At 49.5% G+C, this 17,428-nt stretch overlaps 1 protein-coding gene across 1 annotated transcript; it reads right to left on the bottom strand.

Annotated features, from left to right (window-relative positions):
• Positions 1-1,542: 1,542 nt before the first annotated feature.
• On the bottom strand, positions 1,543-17,140 carry LOC146026954 (deoxyribonuclease gamma-like). The gene is made up of 9 exons (XM_083157988.1): positions 17,059-17,140; positions 13,706-13,798; positions 13,043-13,131; positions 10,200-10,289; positions 8,796-8,908; positions 7,721-7,833; positions 5,448-5,605; positions 3,301-3,394; positions 1,543-2,807 (listed from the first exon to the last, which is right to left on the bottom strand). Exons 2-9 carry the CDS (start codon positions 13,784-13,786, stop codon positions 2,730-2,732), a joined length of 816 nt encoding a protein of 271 aa, XP_083014114.1. The 5' UTR covers positions 13,787-13,798; positions 17,059-17,140; the 3' UTR covers positions 1,543-2,729.
• Between the last annotated feature and the right edge of the window lie 288 nt (positions 17,141-17,428).

The following is a 17,428-nucleotide window of genomic DNA, read 5'->3' on the forward strand; positions in this document are numbered from 1 at the left end:
GTCTCCCCTTCTCAGCGCTGGTTTGCTTTTCTCTATAGCTGTCAGTCTGCCTCCCTCTTCACGGAGGTAGCCGACAGTAACTCAGTGTACAGCCTCCCACCGCTGCGCCGCTTCCTTGGCCCCCAATTCAGGATCCAGCAAGCCCCGTCTCACTACTCCGCGGGTAAGGATTCAGCTGGCGCCGTCCCTCTGTTCTGCAGCCGAGTAGTGCTTCCCGGCCTCCGCTCCGTCACCTCTTCGTCACCACTGGACCAGATTCAGCTGGCGGCGTCTCGCTGTGCTGCAGCCGGGTAATGCTTCCCGGCCCCCGCTCCGTCACCTCTTCGGCGCCACGGGTCAGGGTTCAGCTGGCGCCGTCACGCTGTGCTGCAGCCCTGTCCGACTGCCGCTACGTCACTCCTCGGCACCTCCGGTCAGGGTTCACGCTTCCCCTGCTTCTACGGTGCTCGCGGCTCCGTCACTCAGTCTCCTCTCTGCCCTTCCTTGCTTCACCGGGCTGGGGGGAAGTTTTTACAATCCCCAGGGTAGACTCATTTTGGCTGTTTAGGGCTGGGGCTACAACGGAGCTCTCCCTCACCTGTCCTCTCACATAGGAGCAGGATCCGGAAGTCGTCCTCACCGTCGACTGCATTGTTACATGGCTGGTAGATTCTGTGGCTCTAGTATGCAGGGATTTGTTGTTCACAACAACAGGAGAGACCCAGCTTGCCCTTGTATACAAACACTGGCAATGTAATGCAGTACAGATCCTAGGCCAGCTCAGTTATATAATGTCGGAGGAAGATTCCAGTTCCCTTTGTTCTATACAGTGTCGGGGTCTTTAGTTCCCTTTAGTGTTAAAGACTTGTTTAGTGTTCATTCTAGCACCCGCCATATTTGAAAATCCATGCAGTTCCTGTTCCCTGCCTGGGGTGTCGCTGTCTGCTGTGGTGTTTCTAGCACAGGTCTGGTTTGCATATCAGTGCTGATATACAGACCACACTGTGCTAGAAGCACTACAGCATAGAACGACACCCCAGGCAGGGAAGAGAAACTGCATGGGTTTTCAAATATGGTGGTGCTAGAATGAACACTACTTGTTCTACTTTGTATCAAGATTGTACGTTGTCCTTTATACTGACTTCTAATTGAGGGGGATATCCTATTATCCCCATATTTTGGCCAATCTAAAAACAGCTAGATGTTGTAATTAATGACTGACCGTCATTATCACAGTGTCCATAGTGTTCGAAAATGGACCCGCGTTCATCAATGTTTGGCAACTCCATCCCCTGCTTTTGATGCATTGCTTTCCCTATGTGTGCTCCGCCCCATGCACCATTTTTACAGAACCATCTATGTCCAGCAAGTACCCCCGGGTGAGCACTGCTGTCCCGTGATCAGGTCTTTCTAGGGCGCGAAGACGTTAAGAAACCTGGAGATGAGCCGCCATAAACCACTATTCTATATCGATTTAAAGTAATCTGTGCAAATAATATGTTTATGAAACACACATTTAAATGGTTTGGCCGAGATAAGGTCACAGTAGTTCTGTGTTAAAGGGAAAGGTTGTTCTTTATTTTGACAGTTTGAGTCAGGTTAAGAAAACATTGTGCTAGCGACCTATCATAATGAAGGTAAATTACATTTTATGGTGTAAATATAAAATGACCCTGCAGTAAAAAAGTATTTATTGTTGTTTTTTAAAACATTCCTCCAGTTCATCAGATGCAGCAGAAGAACCACCCACAGTATATGGACACTAACTTGGTGTGTACACACGGGTACAATCGCATCGGGATAAAACTGAGGCTGCAGTCATAGGAGCTGCTGTGATATCACTGGCCAAAAGATTGTATACAGCCCCATCCTGAGTATTTTAGGAGCTTTCCTAGCTGTGCTCCTGCGCTAGCAGTCAGCGGTGGTCAGCCCGGGGGCTTAATTTGCAAAAAAAAGTAAAACACTGGACAGGCCTCTGATTGGCTAAGAGCTCAGCCAATCAGAAGGCTGCCCAGTGTTTTAAACCAGTCTGCCGCCACCGCTGACCCCCGCTGCCATCTAGCACTACTTCACAGAGCTACAATACCCAGACGGACACCGGCAGCATACAATCATTTGATTTATCGAACAGATTGCAGATTGAATGGTTGCATGTGATATGCCCTACATAACTTCTGTGATAGGGGTTTGAATAAACTAAAACAATTTTGATAGGGGTGGGGGTTTGGACTGTTATGTGACGTTTACATCTTCCGGTTTCCACCCGGCTGTCTTCTGTTGCCCATAAACAATGTATTTCCCTGTATACCGGTTCCATCCGTCCATACCCAGACATGATAAAATGCAGCCAGGACACACCTCAAAGTAGGGAACAATGGGACTGCTGCATTAAGCCTGGTAAGGTGATAAATGGAAGGTAATAAGGTACCGGCCAATCAGCTACTAACTCATTCTTTAACCACACCTGATTGGCTGGTGCATTATCACCTTCCACTTTATTACTTTACCAGGCTGAATACAGCTGCCCCATTGGTCCCCATGAAGCTGATCTGCATACTCCAGCATTCAGGTGACGTTGCAGTTTTCCTGTGTTGGTCTGGCACTGCGTTGGCAATGCATGTGTATAGATCTCTGTAGGGATCAGTGGTCCTTCTGTATTTTCATATGCCCAATTGATGGAACCTGGGTGTAGACAGCGTTGTGTGTTATGACCCTAAAGAGATGGGGGAGCTGATTTTTCCAATTCTGCGTTATTTCTTCTTTGTGGCCTTTCCTTTGCCTTGGCTCAGTTCTACTTCCACAGGATAATGGTCGCTTACTGCCAGAGCCTATGAACAAACAGAAGTACAGATCACTTACGGTACACTGAGGCCATTCACGCATCATGCATCCGCTCTGTGTCTGGGGCTGCTTTCCAGTTCTGTGGCCAGAATATTTTCAGCATTGTTACTGAAACTGATAATCCTGGCCTGTGATGGGCTGTTATGGTGGTGGGACTACCAGATTTCATGTGAATGGAAATGTGCAGAGGCTACGTAACCCCTCATGGCCCTGTGGATTGGGGATCCATTGCTTCTGGCTGGTGAGGGATAACCCAGCTCCGCTGAGCCATTCATCGCTGGCCGATAGGAACATTAGCTGAGTAAAGCATAGGATCACTTATTAGTAAGGCGTGCCAGCCGGCTGCATTTATAGCCGAATAAAAATATTTGAACTCCTCTAATTAAGCTCTTGTGTAATTCTTCCCAACCAGTAACCTTGCCGGGCGTTCAGCATATGTATAATGTATATGTTGGTGGAAATGGTGTGGGCAGCGCTCACCTCCTCATCTGTCAGTTTGTATTCTTCCTGGAAGTTGAAAGGCTTTGCGGATTTCGGGACGATATACGGCATCAGATCCTTGTGCACAACAATCCTGAGAGAGAAGGAATGTGATGGTTAGCCATGGTGTATTCCACACCTGTCACCGGGTTGGGATCATTTGGTCTACAGCATGATGGTCGACACCATGAGGTCGACATTGGGAAAAGGTCGAAAGGTCATTAGTTTGAAATGTTTTTTTTTTGTTTTTTTTCTGAATGTCAACACAGTCGACATGGGCACAATTTAAAGTGCTCCGCATCGCTCGCGATGCGTCTGGTACCGGATCCTCGCTACGTTCGGCACACTATTTTATTCTCCCACCACACCCTAATGGATGGTAGGGCATGAAATACCGCCTGTCTGCTCAAAAAATAGTGAAAAACCCCATGTCGACCTTTTGACGAACTAATGACCTTTTGACCTAGAACCATGTCGACCTCATGACTGTTGACCATCATGCTGTAGACCAAATGACCGCATCCCCTGTCACCATTGTGCTCCCTCAAAAGCCTTGGCTGCCATTTCCGCTCTGTGTATCGCGCCGGCCACAAGGGACTGCGCTCTGTGTATCGCGCTGGCCGCAAGGGACTGCGCTCTGTGTATCGCGCTGGCCGCAAGGGACTGCGCTCTGTGTATCGCGCTGGCCGCAAGGGACTGCGCTCTGTGTATCGCGCTGGCCGCAAGGGACTGCGCTCTGTGTATCGCGCTGGCCGCAAGGGACTGCCCTCTGTGTATCGCGCTGGCCGCAAGGGACTGCGCTCTGTATCGCGCTGGCCGCAAAGGACTGCGCTCTGTATCGCGCTGGCCGCAAGGGACTGCGCTCTGTATCGCGCTGGCCGCAAGGGACTGCGCTCTGTATCGCGCTGGCCGCAAGGGACTGCGCTCTGTATCGCGCCGGCCGCAAGGGACTGCGCTGTGCATCGCGCCGGCCGCAAGGGACTGCGCTCTGTGCATCGCGCCGGCCGCAAGGGACTGCGCTCTGTGCATCGCGCCGGCCGCAAGGGACTGCGCTCTGTGCATCGCGCCGGCCGCAAGGGACTGCGCTCTGTATCGCGCCGGCCGCAAGGGACTGCGCTCTGTATCGCGCCGGCCGCAAGGGACTGCGCTCTGTATCGCGCCGGCCGCAAGGGACTGCGCTCTGTATCGCGCCGGCCGCAAGGGACTGCGCTCTGTATCGCGCCGGCCGCAAGGGACTGCGCTCTGTGCATCGCGCCGGCCGCAAGGGACTGCGCTCTGTGCATCGCGCCGGCCGCAAGGGACTGCGCTCTGTGCATCGCGCCGGCCGCAAGGGACTGCGCTCTGTGCATCGCGCCGGCCGCAAGGGACTGCGCTCTGTGCATCGCGCCGGCCGCAAGGGACTGCGCTCTGTGCATCGCGCCGGCCGCAAGGGACTGCGCTCTGTGTATCGCGCCGGCAGCAAGGGACTGCGCTCTGTGTATCGCGCCGGCAGCAAGGGACTGTAAAAGCAAAATATTTCTCTAATGGGCAAAACCATGCTGCACTGCAGGTGGGGCAGATGTAATGTTGAGATTTGGGCGAGTTATTTTGTTTCTGTGCAGGGCAGCATGGTTTGTCCATTTGAGAAACATTTCACTTTTGCAAACAGCTCTGAATTAAACCCTGTGCTTGGTAAATTACACTGGCCACTGGCCTTGGGTCTTGGCATTAAAATGTGTAATTGTTGGAATGGCATATTGAAATAGCGTTCCTACTAGTTATAGGGGAATATGTGAAACTACTAGATCTTACCGATGTGTCTACATCCAAGGCCTTTGCGGCTAAGCTGCACCATGAATGCCGCTTAGCCGCACCACAGGATTTCACAAACTCTTTGCATCACTAATGCAACGAAAGTAAATAGCACCCTGGGTACTGGTGCTGGCATTGCATGCAGCTGCTGTGTGCAACTCAGACGCTACGCTTCACGCCACAAATGGCTGTGCTTAATCTGCGCCCAACACACTAATCCCCAGTGCCTGGTACACTATGAGCGGCGGTCCATGCTTATGAGAGGTGAGAGGCAGATTTAGCTGTCAATGTACTTTGCATTACCCTTTGCAGAACTCCTATTGGAGGGGTTTGAAACGCCTGTTTGTCGCACGTACCGATCATAAGAGCAGTCTGTGGAGTTGGTGGCCGTAGTGTCCTTGTCATCAGAGATTAACCAATGAAAACATGGGTCGGTCCTCAGTCTTATTGTTTTCATCCTCTTATTTGAGACGTATGACCCATCTGCGTTAAAATCCCCAAGTAAAATAATATTCTGTATAGAAAATAAATACATAATAAAGTAGATTACAAAACTTCCCATCGGAACCATGAGCAGGCAATATGATCTGTACTTTTCCTTCTTGAGGTAGTGTCACACATACGCTGTGGAGGTTAGCGCTATGGATGGCTCGGAGCGTCACACATGCACTGTGGAGGTTAGCGCTATGGATGGCTCGGTAGCGTCACACATGCGCTGTGTAGGTTAGCTCTATGGGTGGCTCGGTAGTGTCACACGTGCTGTGGAGGTTAGCTCTATGGGTGGCTCGGTAGTGTCACACATACGCTGTGGAGGTTAGTGCTATGGGTGGCTCGGTAGTGTCACACATACGCTGTGGAGGTTAGCGCTATGGGTGGCTCGTAGTGTCACACATACACTGTGGAAGATAGCGCTATGGATGGCCCGGTAGCGTCACACATGCGCTGTGGAGGTTAGCCCTATGGATGGCTCGGTAGTGTCACACATGCGCTGTGGAGGTTAGCTCTATGGGTGGCTCGGTAGCGTCACACATGCGCTGTGGATGTTAGCTCTATGGGTGGCTCGGTAGCGTCACACATGCGCTGTGGAGGTTAGCTCTATGGGTGGCTCGGTAGTGTCACACATACACTGTGGAAGATAGCGCTATGGATGGCCCGGTAGCGTCACACATGCACTGTGGAGGTTAGCTCTATGGGTGGCTCGGTAGTGTCACACATGCGCTGTGGAGGTTAGCTCTATGGGTGGCTCGGTAGCGTCACACATGCGCTGTGGAGGTGAGCACTATGGGTGGCTCGGTAGTGTCACACATGCGCTGTGGAGGTTAGCTCTATGGGTGGCTCGGTAGCGTCACACATGCGCTGTGGAGGTGAGCACTATGGGTGGCTCGGTAGTGTCACACATGCGCTGTGGAGGTTAGCTCTATGGGTGGCTCGGTAGTGTCACACATACACTGTGGAAGATAGCGCTATGGATGGCCCGGTAGCGTCACACATGCGCTGTGGAGGTTAGCTCTATGGGTGGCTCGGTAGTTTCACACATGCGCTGTGGAGGTTAGCTCTATGGGTGGCTTGGTAGTGTCACACATGCGCTGTGGAGGTTAGCTCTATGGGTGGCTTGGTAGTGTCACACATGCGCTGTGGAGGTTAGCTCTATGGGTGGCTCGGTAGTGTCACACATACGCTGTGGAGGTTAGCTCTATGGGTGGCTCGGTAGTGTCACACATACGCTGTGGAGGTTAGCTCTATGGGTGGCTTGGTAGTGTCACACATGCGCTGTGGAGGTTAGCACTATGGGTGGCTCGGTAGTGTCACACATACGCTGTGGAGGTTAGTGCTATGGGTGGCTCGGTAGTGTCACACATACGCTGTGGAGGTTAGCGCTATGGATGGCTCGGTAGTGTCACACATGCGCTGTGGAGGTAAGCTCTATGGGCGGTTTGATATAGTCACGCATGCACTGTAAAGTTGGCCCTATAGGTGGCTCGGTAGTGTCACACATGCGCTGTGAAGTTGGCCCTATAGGTGGCTCGGTAGTGTCACACATGCGCAGTGAAGTTGGCCATATGGGTTTTAAAGCTGGATATGTAGCTAATGTGTAAGATCACATGAATGGTAACTGCAGAATAACAGAATGTTCTTTAAATCTTCATTTAGAGAATCACCCAATGTGACAATGATAGATGATGACGGATGGTGGTATTCTCAAACAAAAATGCATACCGCACTTACTATGGTGGTGGAGTATTTAAAGCATATAAAGGTTTCTTTATGGCTTTTTTCAAACGTAACCACATACACCAAGAAAAACTGCCATACCAAATTTCACATGGGAAGCGTACCGTACTCACTCAGAGCGAGCATGATTTCAAGCGTGTAGAGGTTTCTTTAAACACGGCTCTTAATCAGTCCAAACTTAGTAATTCCCTCATATGCACATATATAAGGCAAAGGAAAAAAGGGACCGGTCTCAGTGAAAATAAAGCAAAGTCAAACTATAATGTGGCCGTATGGCCAATAGCCACAAGAACAGCTAAACAGTACAGATAAAAAGATGAATAAAAACAATTTCATTTTGTGTGAGGTTTGCATAACAAATACATTCTATGCTCATAGCAATAAAGTGTCTCGTTACCTGCGTTCCCCACTTTTCTGTCACATCCAGATAGACGTCATACAGCTCATCGATCTCTTGCACGGAGTCTTTGGGAGTGGTGTGTACCGGGATGAGGACAAAATCCTTCGCAGCTGGAGACAGAATAAATGTGCTATTACTGCTCCAGGTACTGAGCGCTGTGCAATGCAATAGGCTTGAGAATAATAACTAGATATCACGGTTCCTTATTCCGCCATGACATCGCTAATAAGCCGCTTCTCTGCTGGTTTGTTATGGCCAATGCTAGCATCTTCTGCTGCGATCATTATGGTAATGCCAGTCTCAGCCCTTATGGTGTATAGCCATGCATCTGAATGCGCAAGAGCTGGTATGACCACTGTGGGTGGTATTCAATCCCCGCCGCTATTACCGACAGGGGAAATAGCAGCAGGCGCCTAGTCAATGCTGTCCTTCCCGACCACATTGAAGCGGCATCTCGGCAGAACGGACCCGACTTTGAAAGCAGTCGGGCCTGGGTATGGGTGAAAACCGGACCAGGACAAAACCCCCGGACCGGACATCAAACTCTGCAAACTGTAGCGTCCGGTCCGGGGGGTGTCCTGTCCGGGGGGCTGCCTGTCACACCTGTCACCAGGTTGAGGAGGAGGGGGTAGAATAAAGCCTCCCTGTATGGTCCGGGCATGTAGCAAAAACCGGATGGTCCGGACCACATGGGGAGGCTGTAATCACCCCTTCCCCATGTCCCTGGTGATAGCTATCACAGGGACCCCGCGGACAAGACACCCCCCCGGACAGGACACCCCCCGGACCGGACCCTACAAGCTCCGGACTGCAGATTTTGATGTCCTGTCCGGCGGTCCGGAGTGTAGTCCGGGTCCAGTTTTTACATAGTCCCGTCGGGCCTGTATCTCATACAGGAAGTGTGAGGTCCTGGTAAGAGGTGACATCGCTATAGGAAGCCATTGCTAATGGAAGGTATTCTCTTGTTAACATGAAACATAAAAGGATCCAGTATGATACAGTATTTACTATGCACGTCTTCAAATAACCTCTATTGCGTGATATTAGTTGGAAGAATAGATTTTTTTCATACCAGTCTTCTTTGCTGCAAATCTGATGATAAATGGTTCGCGGGCGAATGAGTCCTCGTCTCCGTGCTGCATGTCCTCATACTGATACTGTTCCTTCACTGCCACCAAGTCCGCTCTGCAACCACAACACAGGCCGCTGTATACTGGTGTTACACCCCACCCCCCGGTATAGGACAGGATCTGATACAGGTCAGAAAGGTGAGTCTCCCGTCACTAGAGCTGCTGTCATCACTCCAGTGTCTTGTACGTTCCAATGACTGTGTAGCGATGTCTGTCAGGTCAGGTGACACTTACCGGTCTATTGTGCTTAAACAAAATTCCTCACATTTCTACCTAACGCATTCAGACAGCTGCTATGGTTCGGCGCGGTGGAACCGCGTGAGAATAGCTGTGATGTTTATACAGAAGGCATATAGCGGAATGTTTATCAATATAATGTAAAAGGTGTCCACATTGTTTTATGATCACCTAAATGTACTAATGGGCAGTTGGAGAATTCACAAAATTCTCCTAGAAGCTTTAAAATTCAAATTTTTCTAGTAAGCAGATCATATTTCCTGGGCTTTTAATGGGAAATGCAATCTGTCCGAATTTACTAATAAAAATAAAACAATAGTGGAGGGAATGCTGTGATACTAAAGCTATCTTGAGATAGCATTATCCAGGCTTCCCTCTGATTCTCAATCTTCACAGCCCAACGGACAGTTAGCCGTCCCTCCACCAGAGTGAAAACCCGTCCCTATACATTTGCAATCACTCCCCATCAAATAATCCCCCCCCCCCAAAAAATAAAAAAATAAAAAAATGTGTGTGCAGTGGCCGAGGAGCCATATACATAGTCAGCGCTGCGATACGCTGACGTCAGATATCCTCCCTTCCATTGCAGGGGTCCCGTCTGTGTTGTTCTCGGACACTCCTTAAAAATGCACGGGTCCATCCTCCAAACACCGGTTGCTACTTTTTTTTTTTTTATTGCTGGCCATGCGCAAGGTGTTTGACAGGAAGCCAGCTTTAATCGGTGGCATTGCCCAGTTTGTGGGAGTGTCAGCAAAAGCACAGGCGTGCCCAAGCATTTTCAGGGAGGGCCTGTGACATCAGCTCCGCCCTCAATCCTCATGTTTCTTATTGCACCGGCTGAGTAAGCCCTGGGCTACATACAGACTACACACACTGGGAACATCATGTGATGATGCGCGCGCTGTGCATGGATTTGCAGCTGATCTGAGAGATGCAATATTTCCCCCGGCCATTCGCAGGCTCGCATGAGGCGGGATTGCACTCAGACTGGGCAGTGGCTATCTAATTGCAGGGCAGTGCTGAATCGCACCACAACAGTCAGATCTGAATAACCCCAAATTGAGCCTGCTTAGGTTTATACCACTGAAATGAAACGAGGCGACTCTTACCTGTAGACATAGAGGTATTGCTCCTTATAACCGCCCCTTCCCAAGGGTTTGCTCATGATGTACTTATAAGACGCACCCTCCTCGCACGTGCTGAATAAGGAAACCAATAACGGACATTAATCATATCGGCCTCCGAAGCGAAGGATTCACATTTACCTATAGAATAAGAAAGCGACAGAGAACATGTATAGACGGGGCGAGATCAGTGCTAAGGGGCGAAGTTACTAAAGTGGGACTTTTCATGGCTTTATCGATTTCAGTACGTTCAATCTGGATTTAGGGCCCAATTCAGATCTGGTCGCAAGACAAATTTGTTCTTGAAATAGACAAAACCATGCTGCGCTGCAGATGGGGCAGATGTAACATGTACAGAGAGAGTTAGATTTGGGTTAGGGGTGTTTAAACTGAAACCTGAATTGCAGTGTAAGAATAAAGCAGCCAGTATTTACCCTGCACAGAAACAAAATAAATCCCCCTAATCTAGCTCTCTGCACATGTTACATCTGCCCCACCTGCGGTTTTGTCCGTTTTGAGAACAAATTTGCCCCGCGATCAAGTTTGAATTAGGCCCTTAAGAGGTGCACACACGGGACTCAGTCCCGGCGAGTTATACTGAGCTCTGTGGGTGATCAAGATGTAGTTAGAGATTAGATGGCTAACTACATCCCGCCTTCCACAGCCACTAGTGAAAATAATCTTGTCTGCACAGTCTATTTGGCCGGGTGATAGCGACGTTGCGGAGCCGCGCATCGCTATCGCCCGTTGTGTACACACGGTGTGATTCTATCAAACCTAAGAATCCTCAAAATCGCCTGGAAGAATCGCCCCGTGTGTACACTGCTTTAGACTGCTTGAATTAAAGGACCATAGCTCCACCTTGTGTCAGTGAAAGGTACAGCATGTCACAAAAATTGTTGCGGTCTTCAATGAAATTATCATTAATGAGAGTAGCAACTTGCTTCATGCTGAATATAGTTTAATAATAATAAATCTGTGTACATAGGTAGCATTTCGATACCATTTTATAAAAAAAATCTATAGATCCAGGTACTAATGAATGACCATATGAGGTTAGAAAAATCCACTAATTCAATTAAATCTGATGTTCAACATAAAATAAAACCGATGTCAAAAGAAGATGATATATAAACCGCTGTTCTCAATTTGGAATCAGTAAATCGAAACGCTGTATACACTATACTAGCTGTCCATACACCTGCCACGGGTGAGCTACTTGTACATCTGCCACAGGTGAGCTGTCCCTATACCTGCCACGGGTGAGCTGCCAGTACACCTGCCACGGGTGAGCTACTCGTACATCTGCCACGGGTGAGCTGCCAGTACACCTGCCACGGATGAGCTGCCTGTACACCTGCCACGGGTGAGCTGCCTGTACACCTGCCACGGGTGAGCTGCCTGTACACCTGCCACGGGTGAGCTGTCCCTATACCTGCCACGGGTGAGCTGCCTGTACACCTGCCACGGGTGAGCTGCCTGTACACCTGCCACGGGTGAGCTGCCTGTACACCTGCCACGGGTGAGCTGCCTGTACACCTGCCACGGGTGAGCTGTCCCTATACCTGCCAGGGGTGAGCTGTCCCTATACCTGCCACGGGTGAGCTGTCCCTATACCTGCCACGGGTGAGCTGTCCCTATACCTGCCACGGGTGAGCTGTCTCTATACCTGCCACGGGTGAGCTGTCTCTATACCTGCCACGGGTGAGCTGTCCCTATACCTGCCACGGGTGAGCTGCCTGTACACCTGCCACGGGTGAGCTGCCTGTACACCTGCCACGGGTGAGCTGCCTGTACACCTGCCACGGGTGAGCTGCATGTACACCTGCCACGGGTGAGCTGCCTGTACACCTGCCACGGGTGAGCTGCCTGTACACCTGCCACGGGTGAGCTGCCTGTACACCTGCCACGGGTGAGATGTCCCTATACCTGCCATGGGTGAGCTGTCTCTATACCTGCCACGGGTGAGCTGTCTTTATACCTGCCATGGGTGAGCTGTCTCTATACCTGCCACGGGTGAGCTGTCCCTATACCTGCCACGGGTGAGCTGTCCCTATACCTGCCACGGGTGAGCTACTTGTACATCTGCCACGGGTGAGCTGCCTGTACACCTGCCATGGGTGAGATGTCCCTATACCTGCCACGGGTGAGCAGCCTGTACACCTGCCACGGGTGAGCTGCCTGTACACCTGCCACGGGTGAGCTGCCTGTACACCTGCCACGGGTGAGCTGCATGTACACCTGCCACGGGTGAGCTGCCTGTACACCTGCCACGGGTGAGATGTCCCTATACCTGCCATGGGTGAGCTGTCTCTATACCTGCCACGGGTGAGCTGTCTTTATACCTGCCACGGGTGAGCTGTCTCTATACCTGCCACGGGTGAGCTGTCTCTATACCTGCCACGGGTGAGCTGTCCCTATACCTGCCACGAGTGAGCTACTTGTACATCTGCCACGGGTGAGCTGCCTGTACACCTGCCATGGGTGAGATGTCCCTATACCTGCCACGGGTGAGCTGTCCCTATACCTGCCATGGGTGAGCTGTCCCTATGCCTGCCACGGGTGAGCTGTCTCTATACCTGCCACGGGTGAGCTGTCTCTATACCTGCCACAGGTGATGGAGTAATCACAGTCTTACAGCTGCTTAGTGGTTATATACAGGTATTTGTTGCGGTTGTACCATCTCTGTGCTGTACGCAGGACCCAGAGCAGCCTGGCGATGCCACCATGTCACCCTGATCCTTGTTAATCTATTATACCACACTCAGGATAAAGCCCGGGCCCCCATAGACGGTCCCATAGATAACCGTCCCACCCAGAGCACTCACTTATTCAGCTTCTCCACAAGCAATTTTGCCGCTTTCTCCTTTGCATCAAAGACCTCCAGTAGTACGATGATGTCATAGCGGGACACAATCTGAAAGAGAAATAGAATAATACAATAAGAAACTGTTAATAAATAAATATGATGATCCTTGAGTCCTTAGATCAATACTGATATTTGGGCTCGTCCAGACACCGAAGCTCGCTGGGCCCCTTTCACCTTGTTGCCCCCTGGACATTTGAAAGTCTGGCCACCTTGTCGTGTTGCCACTACTTTGGGCTACAACATTGATTTCAGGCCAGACTGTGGGAAGTCAGATACCCATTGGGGAAAGCAGTTGCCCCTAATGAGTACACAATTACACAAAACTTCACTGGACATATCATTGTAAATGTCTCCACTTGTTTTATATATGTATTTATTCATAGCATACACGGAATCATTTATTGAGAATTAAGTTAATAGAAAAAAATTGCAATAATGAACAAACACCAATCAGCAATTGTAGCACAAGTAAGACAATGAAAGCAAGTGTCTGATTGGTGACCGTCACACAGTGTTAGTGCGTGTTCCCTTCTGAGCGTAGAACATTAGTAAATACATTTCTCCTACCATGTGACTTGTCTATTGCCCCTGCCGCTGTGTACTCTCTATGAGAGACACCTACCTTACTGATGATTGGGAACACTTTGGCATCTGTACATTTCTTTATCCCGAAACGTCTGGCGTTGAATGAGGCGATCTTCATTTTTTATTTTCCCTGGGAGCAAACAAATAATGTTTTATGTTACATATGCGATGGCGAAACCACGGTCTAAGCCGTTGCTTCCTCTTCCTTCTATGTAAGGTCCTGACTGTGCAGAAACGCAGCGTGCATCAGTATATACATAGATAAGCCCAATCTGTTTCACTTTCTGTCACCAGACAAGATAATAATGGGATACGGTCATTGGGTCTACAGCAAGTTGGTCGACACCGTTATGTCGACATGGGGATAGGTCGACATGGATTTAGGTCGACAAGTCATTAGGTCGACAGTGTCTAGGTCAGTGATGGCTAACCTTGAAACTCCGGCTGTTGTTTAACTACACATCCCAGCATGCCCTGCATCAGTTTTAGCATGGCCAAATAGCAATACTGTAGCAGAGCATGCTGTGATGTGTAGTTCAATAACATCTGGAGTGTCAAGGTTAGCCATCAAGGGTCTAGGTCGACAGTCAAAAGGTCGACATGGGGTTTTTTGAGCCGACAGGCGGTATTTCATGCCCTACCATCCACTAGGGCGTGTTGGGAGAATAAAATAGTGTGCCGAGCATAGCATGGCGAGCGAAGCGAGGGGATGCGGTGCACTGGAAACTGTGTCCATGTCGACTGTGTTGACATTAGTGTAAAAAAAAAAAAAAGTGAAAAACTGCATGTTGGCCTTTTGACTGTCGACCTAGACACTGTCAACCTAATGCTTGTGTTGACCTATTGACCTGTCAACCTAAACCCATGTCAACCTAGAACCATGTCGACCTTTCCCATGTTGACCTAACGGTGTCGACATAATGACTGTCGACCAACTTGCTGTAGACCACACAATCCCAACCCATAATAATATGGAAGTCATATAATCAGGGCCGGCGCCACCACTAGGCAGCTTTAGGCATTTGCCTCCAGCCACTGGAGGTCGGCACTTGGGAGCCCCCCCTCATGGATCCAGTTGAGAGGTAGTGCCGCAGCGGCGCCTGCACCATCTGAGCACCATGAAGCCAGGTGAGTGCAGCGGTGCCCGCACCATCCCCAACCCCCGTGGAGTCCCGACCCCTTCCTCCGCCGCAACTCTCCCCCTCTCTCCCCCCCCTGTCATGCAGCGACTCAGCGGCCGCATCAACACCCCCACACACACCCCCCCCGGGCAGGTGAGTGGCGGGCAGGTGGGCCGCCCCCCCCCCCCCCCCCCCCCTTACACGGCACTGGCCCTGCATATATTACTTAAAGTCTGTTATAGGTTACACTTTTGAAGCTGTACATAGCAATAATGCAAATTGATAGAAATGCCAAAATAATGTTTTGCTTCATAAGAAAAAGATAATACTGTAAATGAAGACTGTTATCATGCATTACGCCATTATGTTAATAGCAGTAAAAGCATGAGAGAGGGCAACATGACGGAACTTAGTGCCCTGTCTAAGACACCACCTCCATTCTAAGACACCACCTCCATTCTTAGAGACCACACCCATTATGTGACACCACACCCATTTTAAGACACCACCTCCATTCTAAGACACCACACCCATTTTAAGTCACCACCTCCATTCTAAGACACCACCTCCATTATGTGACACCACCTCCATTCTAAGACACCACCTCCATTCTAAGACACCACACCCATTCTAAGTCACCACCTGCATTCTAAGACACCACCTCCATTATGTGACACCACCTCCATTCTAAGACACCACCTTCATTCTTAGAGACCACACCCATTATGTGACACCACCTCCATTATGTGACACCACCTCCATTCTAAGTCACCACACCCATTCTAAGACACCACACCCATTCTAAGTCACCACCTCCATTCTAAGTCACCACCTTCATTCTAAGACACCACATCCATCCTTAGACCCCACCTCCATCCTAAGACCCCACCTCCATCCTAAGACCCCACCTCCATCCTTAGACCCACAATCCTTATACCCCCACCTCCACACTTTCACCTGAGGTTCTGGGAAGTGGGTATTTTGGTGTGGGTGGTGGTGAGAACAGTAAGCTGCAGTTGAGCAGGCCCGGATTAAGGGCCTCATCATGGGCAGTGGGGGAGGTGAGGGCAATGCCATGTAGGCATGTACAACCCATTCACTATAAGCCCCAATGTCTCCCTAAGTATTAAATTTGCATAAATGTGTAAAATTGAAATGCATTTGTAACAATTATGATTTATGGCCAACCATGTGGCCAGCTGTCATGAAGACCAGCCCATATTCATGTAGAGGCTTGGAGCTGCGGCTCCATCCGCCCCATTGTTAATCTGGCCCTGCCCCGAGGAGATCGTCTTTTGTATAAATCTGCCTATACATGTAAAGTTTCAATCCATGGAATTTGAGAAATCTCTGTCCTGCCCAACAATCCTAGTGTGAGCACTAAGCATACACAGCAGCGCTAACAGATATATATCAGGACATGACAACTAAATGGTGCAAGTTAATCACAGTACTTGAGAGTTGGAACGCGGTGTAAATATTTACAAAAAATTTAATCTTTTTGTGCTTTCTTAATGTTAATCAGAGATTCATTTTCTATTCATGTGACCAGTTACGTCCTGCAATGCAACACACCCATGAATGATCATATTTACTTTCGAATCGATTTCGATTTGATTTGCTTTCGATTTCCACAATTCCACCCCCTTTCGATTTGGCCTTTGCATTCCATACGATTTCACATTTGATCGGCACTTTTGCATCCAATATCGATTTTAGATATCAAATTCGGGTTGCATTCAAGGCACAGTGTACAGATTCAATTTCCTGGGTAGAATGTGATATCCCCTTGCCTGCACAGTCTATTTAAATGTTCGATATATGGAAAACGGGAGCGCGCATCGAATCGAATGCAGATCGAAAGCGTCTTAAAAAAAAAAAAACGTTTAATTTCCATTTGATTTTGCTTCTATAAGCAAAATCTAATCGAGAACCTGTCAAAATCAAAGCGTGTGTACACCCCTATACAGCGTACAATAGCCTTCACACTATAGTTTCTAATAATGAAAACAGGTGATGAGCATGTCCAAACTATGGCCCTCCAGCTGTTGTGAAACTACACATCCCAGCATGCCTTGCCATAGTTTTATCATTCCCTAATAGCAAAACTGTGGCAAGGCATGATGGGACGTGTAGTTTCACAACAGCTGGAGGGCCATAGTTTGGACATACATTGCCTACAGACTCCACAACAACAGAGCAGCGTCACCGATCTATCCACCATTACGCACCAAGTAGGTTCTCCTTATCTCAGTCACACATGACTTACTGTTGTCTCCGTGAAGCTCCGTGCGTCTCTTTGTGTGAGCGAAAGTGCAGGAGAACTCAGATCATTCGGTCTTTTGAGTCTGCAGACAGGAAAATCCGGTTCCCCCCAGTCCTCTGTGGTGGCTATTATGTCTCTGCAGTATTTAGCAATGTTTTGTAATCTAACACTGTGACCACATCAATGACATTTCTGCTGTTAACAAGCAGCTGCCTATTGCTTTGGGTGTTGGTTTTGAACCCTTGACAGAGGTCAGCACCTAGGACATCCTGGGGGTGTGGTATGATCAGTGGCGTAACTAGCTTTTGGGCGCCCCCCCGCCGTTAAAGGGAGGGCGCGCACCCCGCCGCACCAACCCCCGCCCGCCCCGCCG

This window comes from Crinia signifera, chromosome 8 (genome assembly GCF_055691185.1).
Source record: "Crinia signifera chromosome 8, ASM5569118v1, whole genome shotgun sequence".
NCBI lineage: Eukaryota > Metazoa > Chordata > Amphibia > Anura > Myobatrachidae > Crinia > Crinia signifera.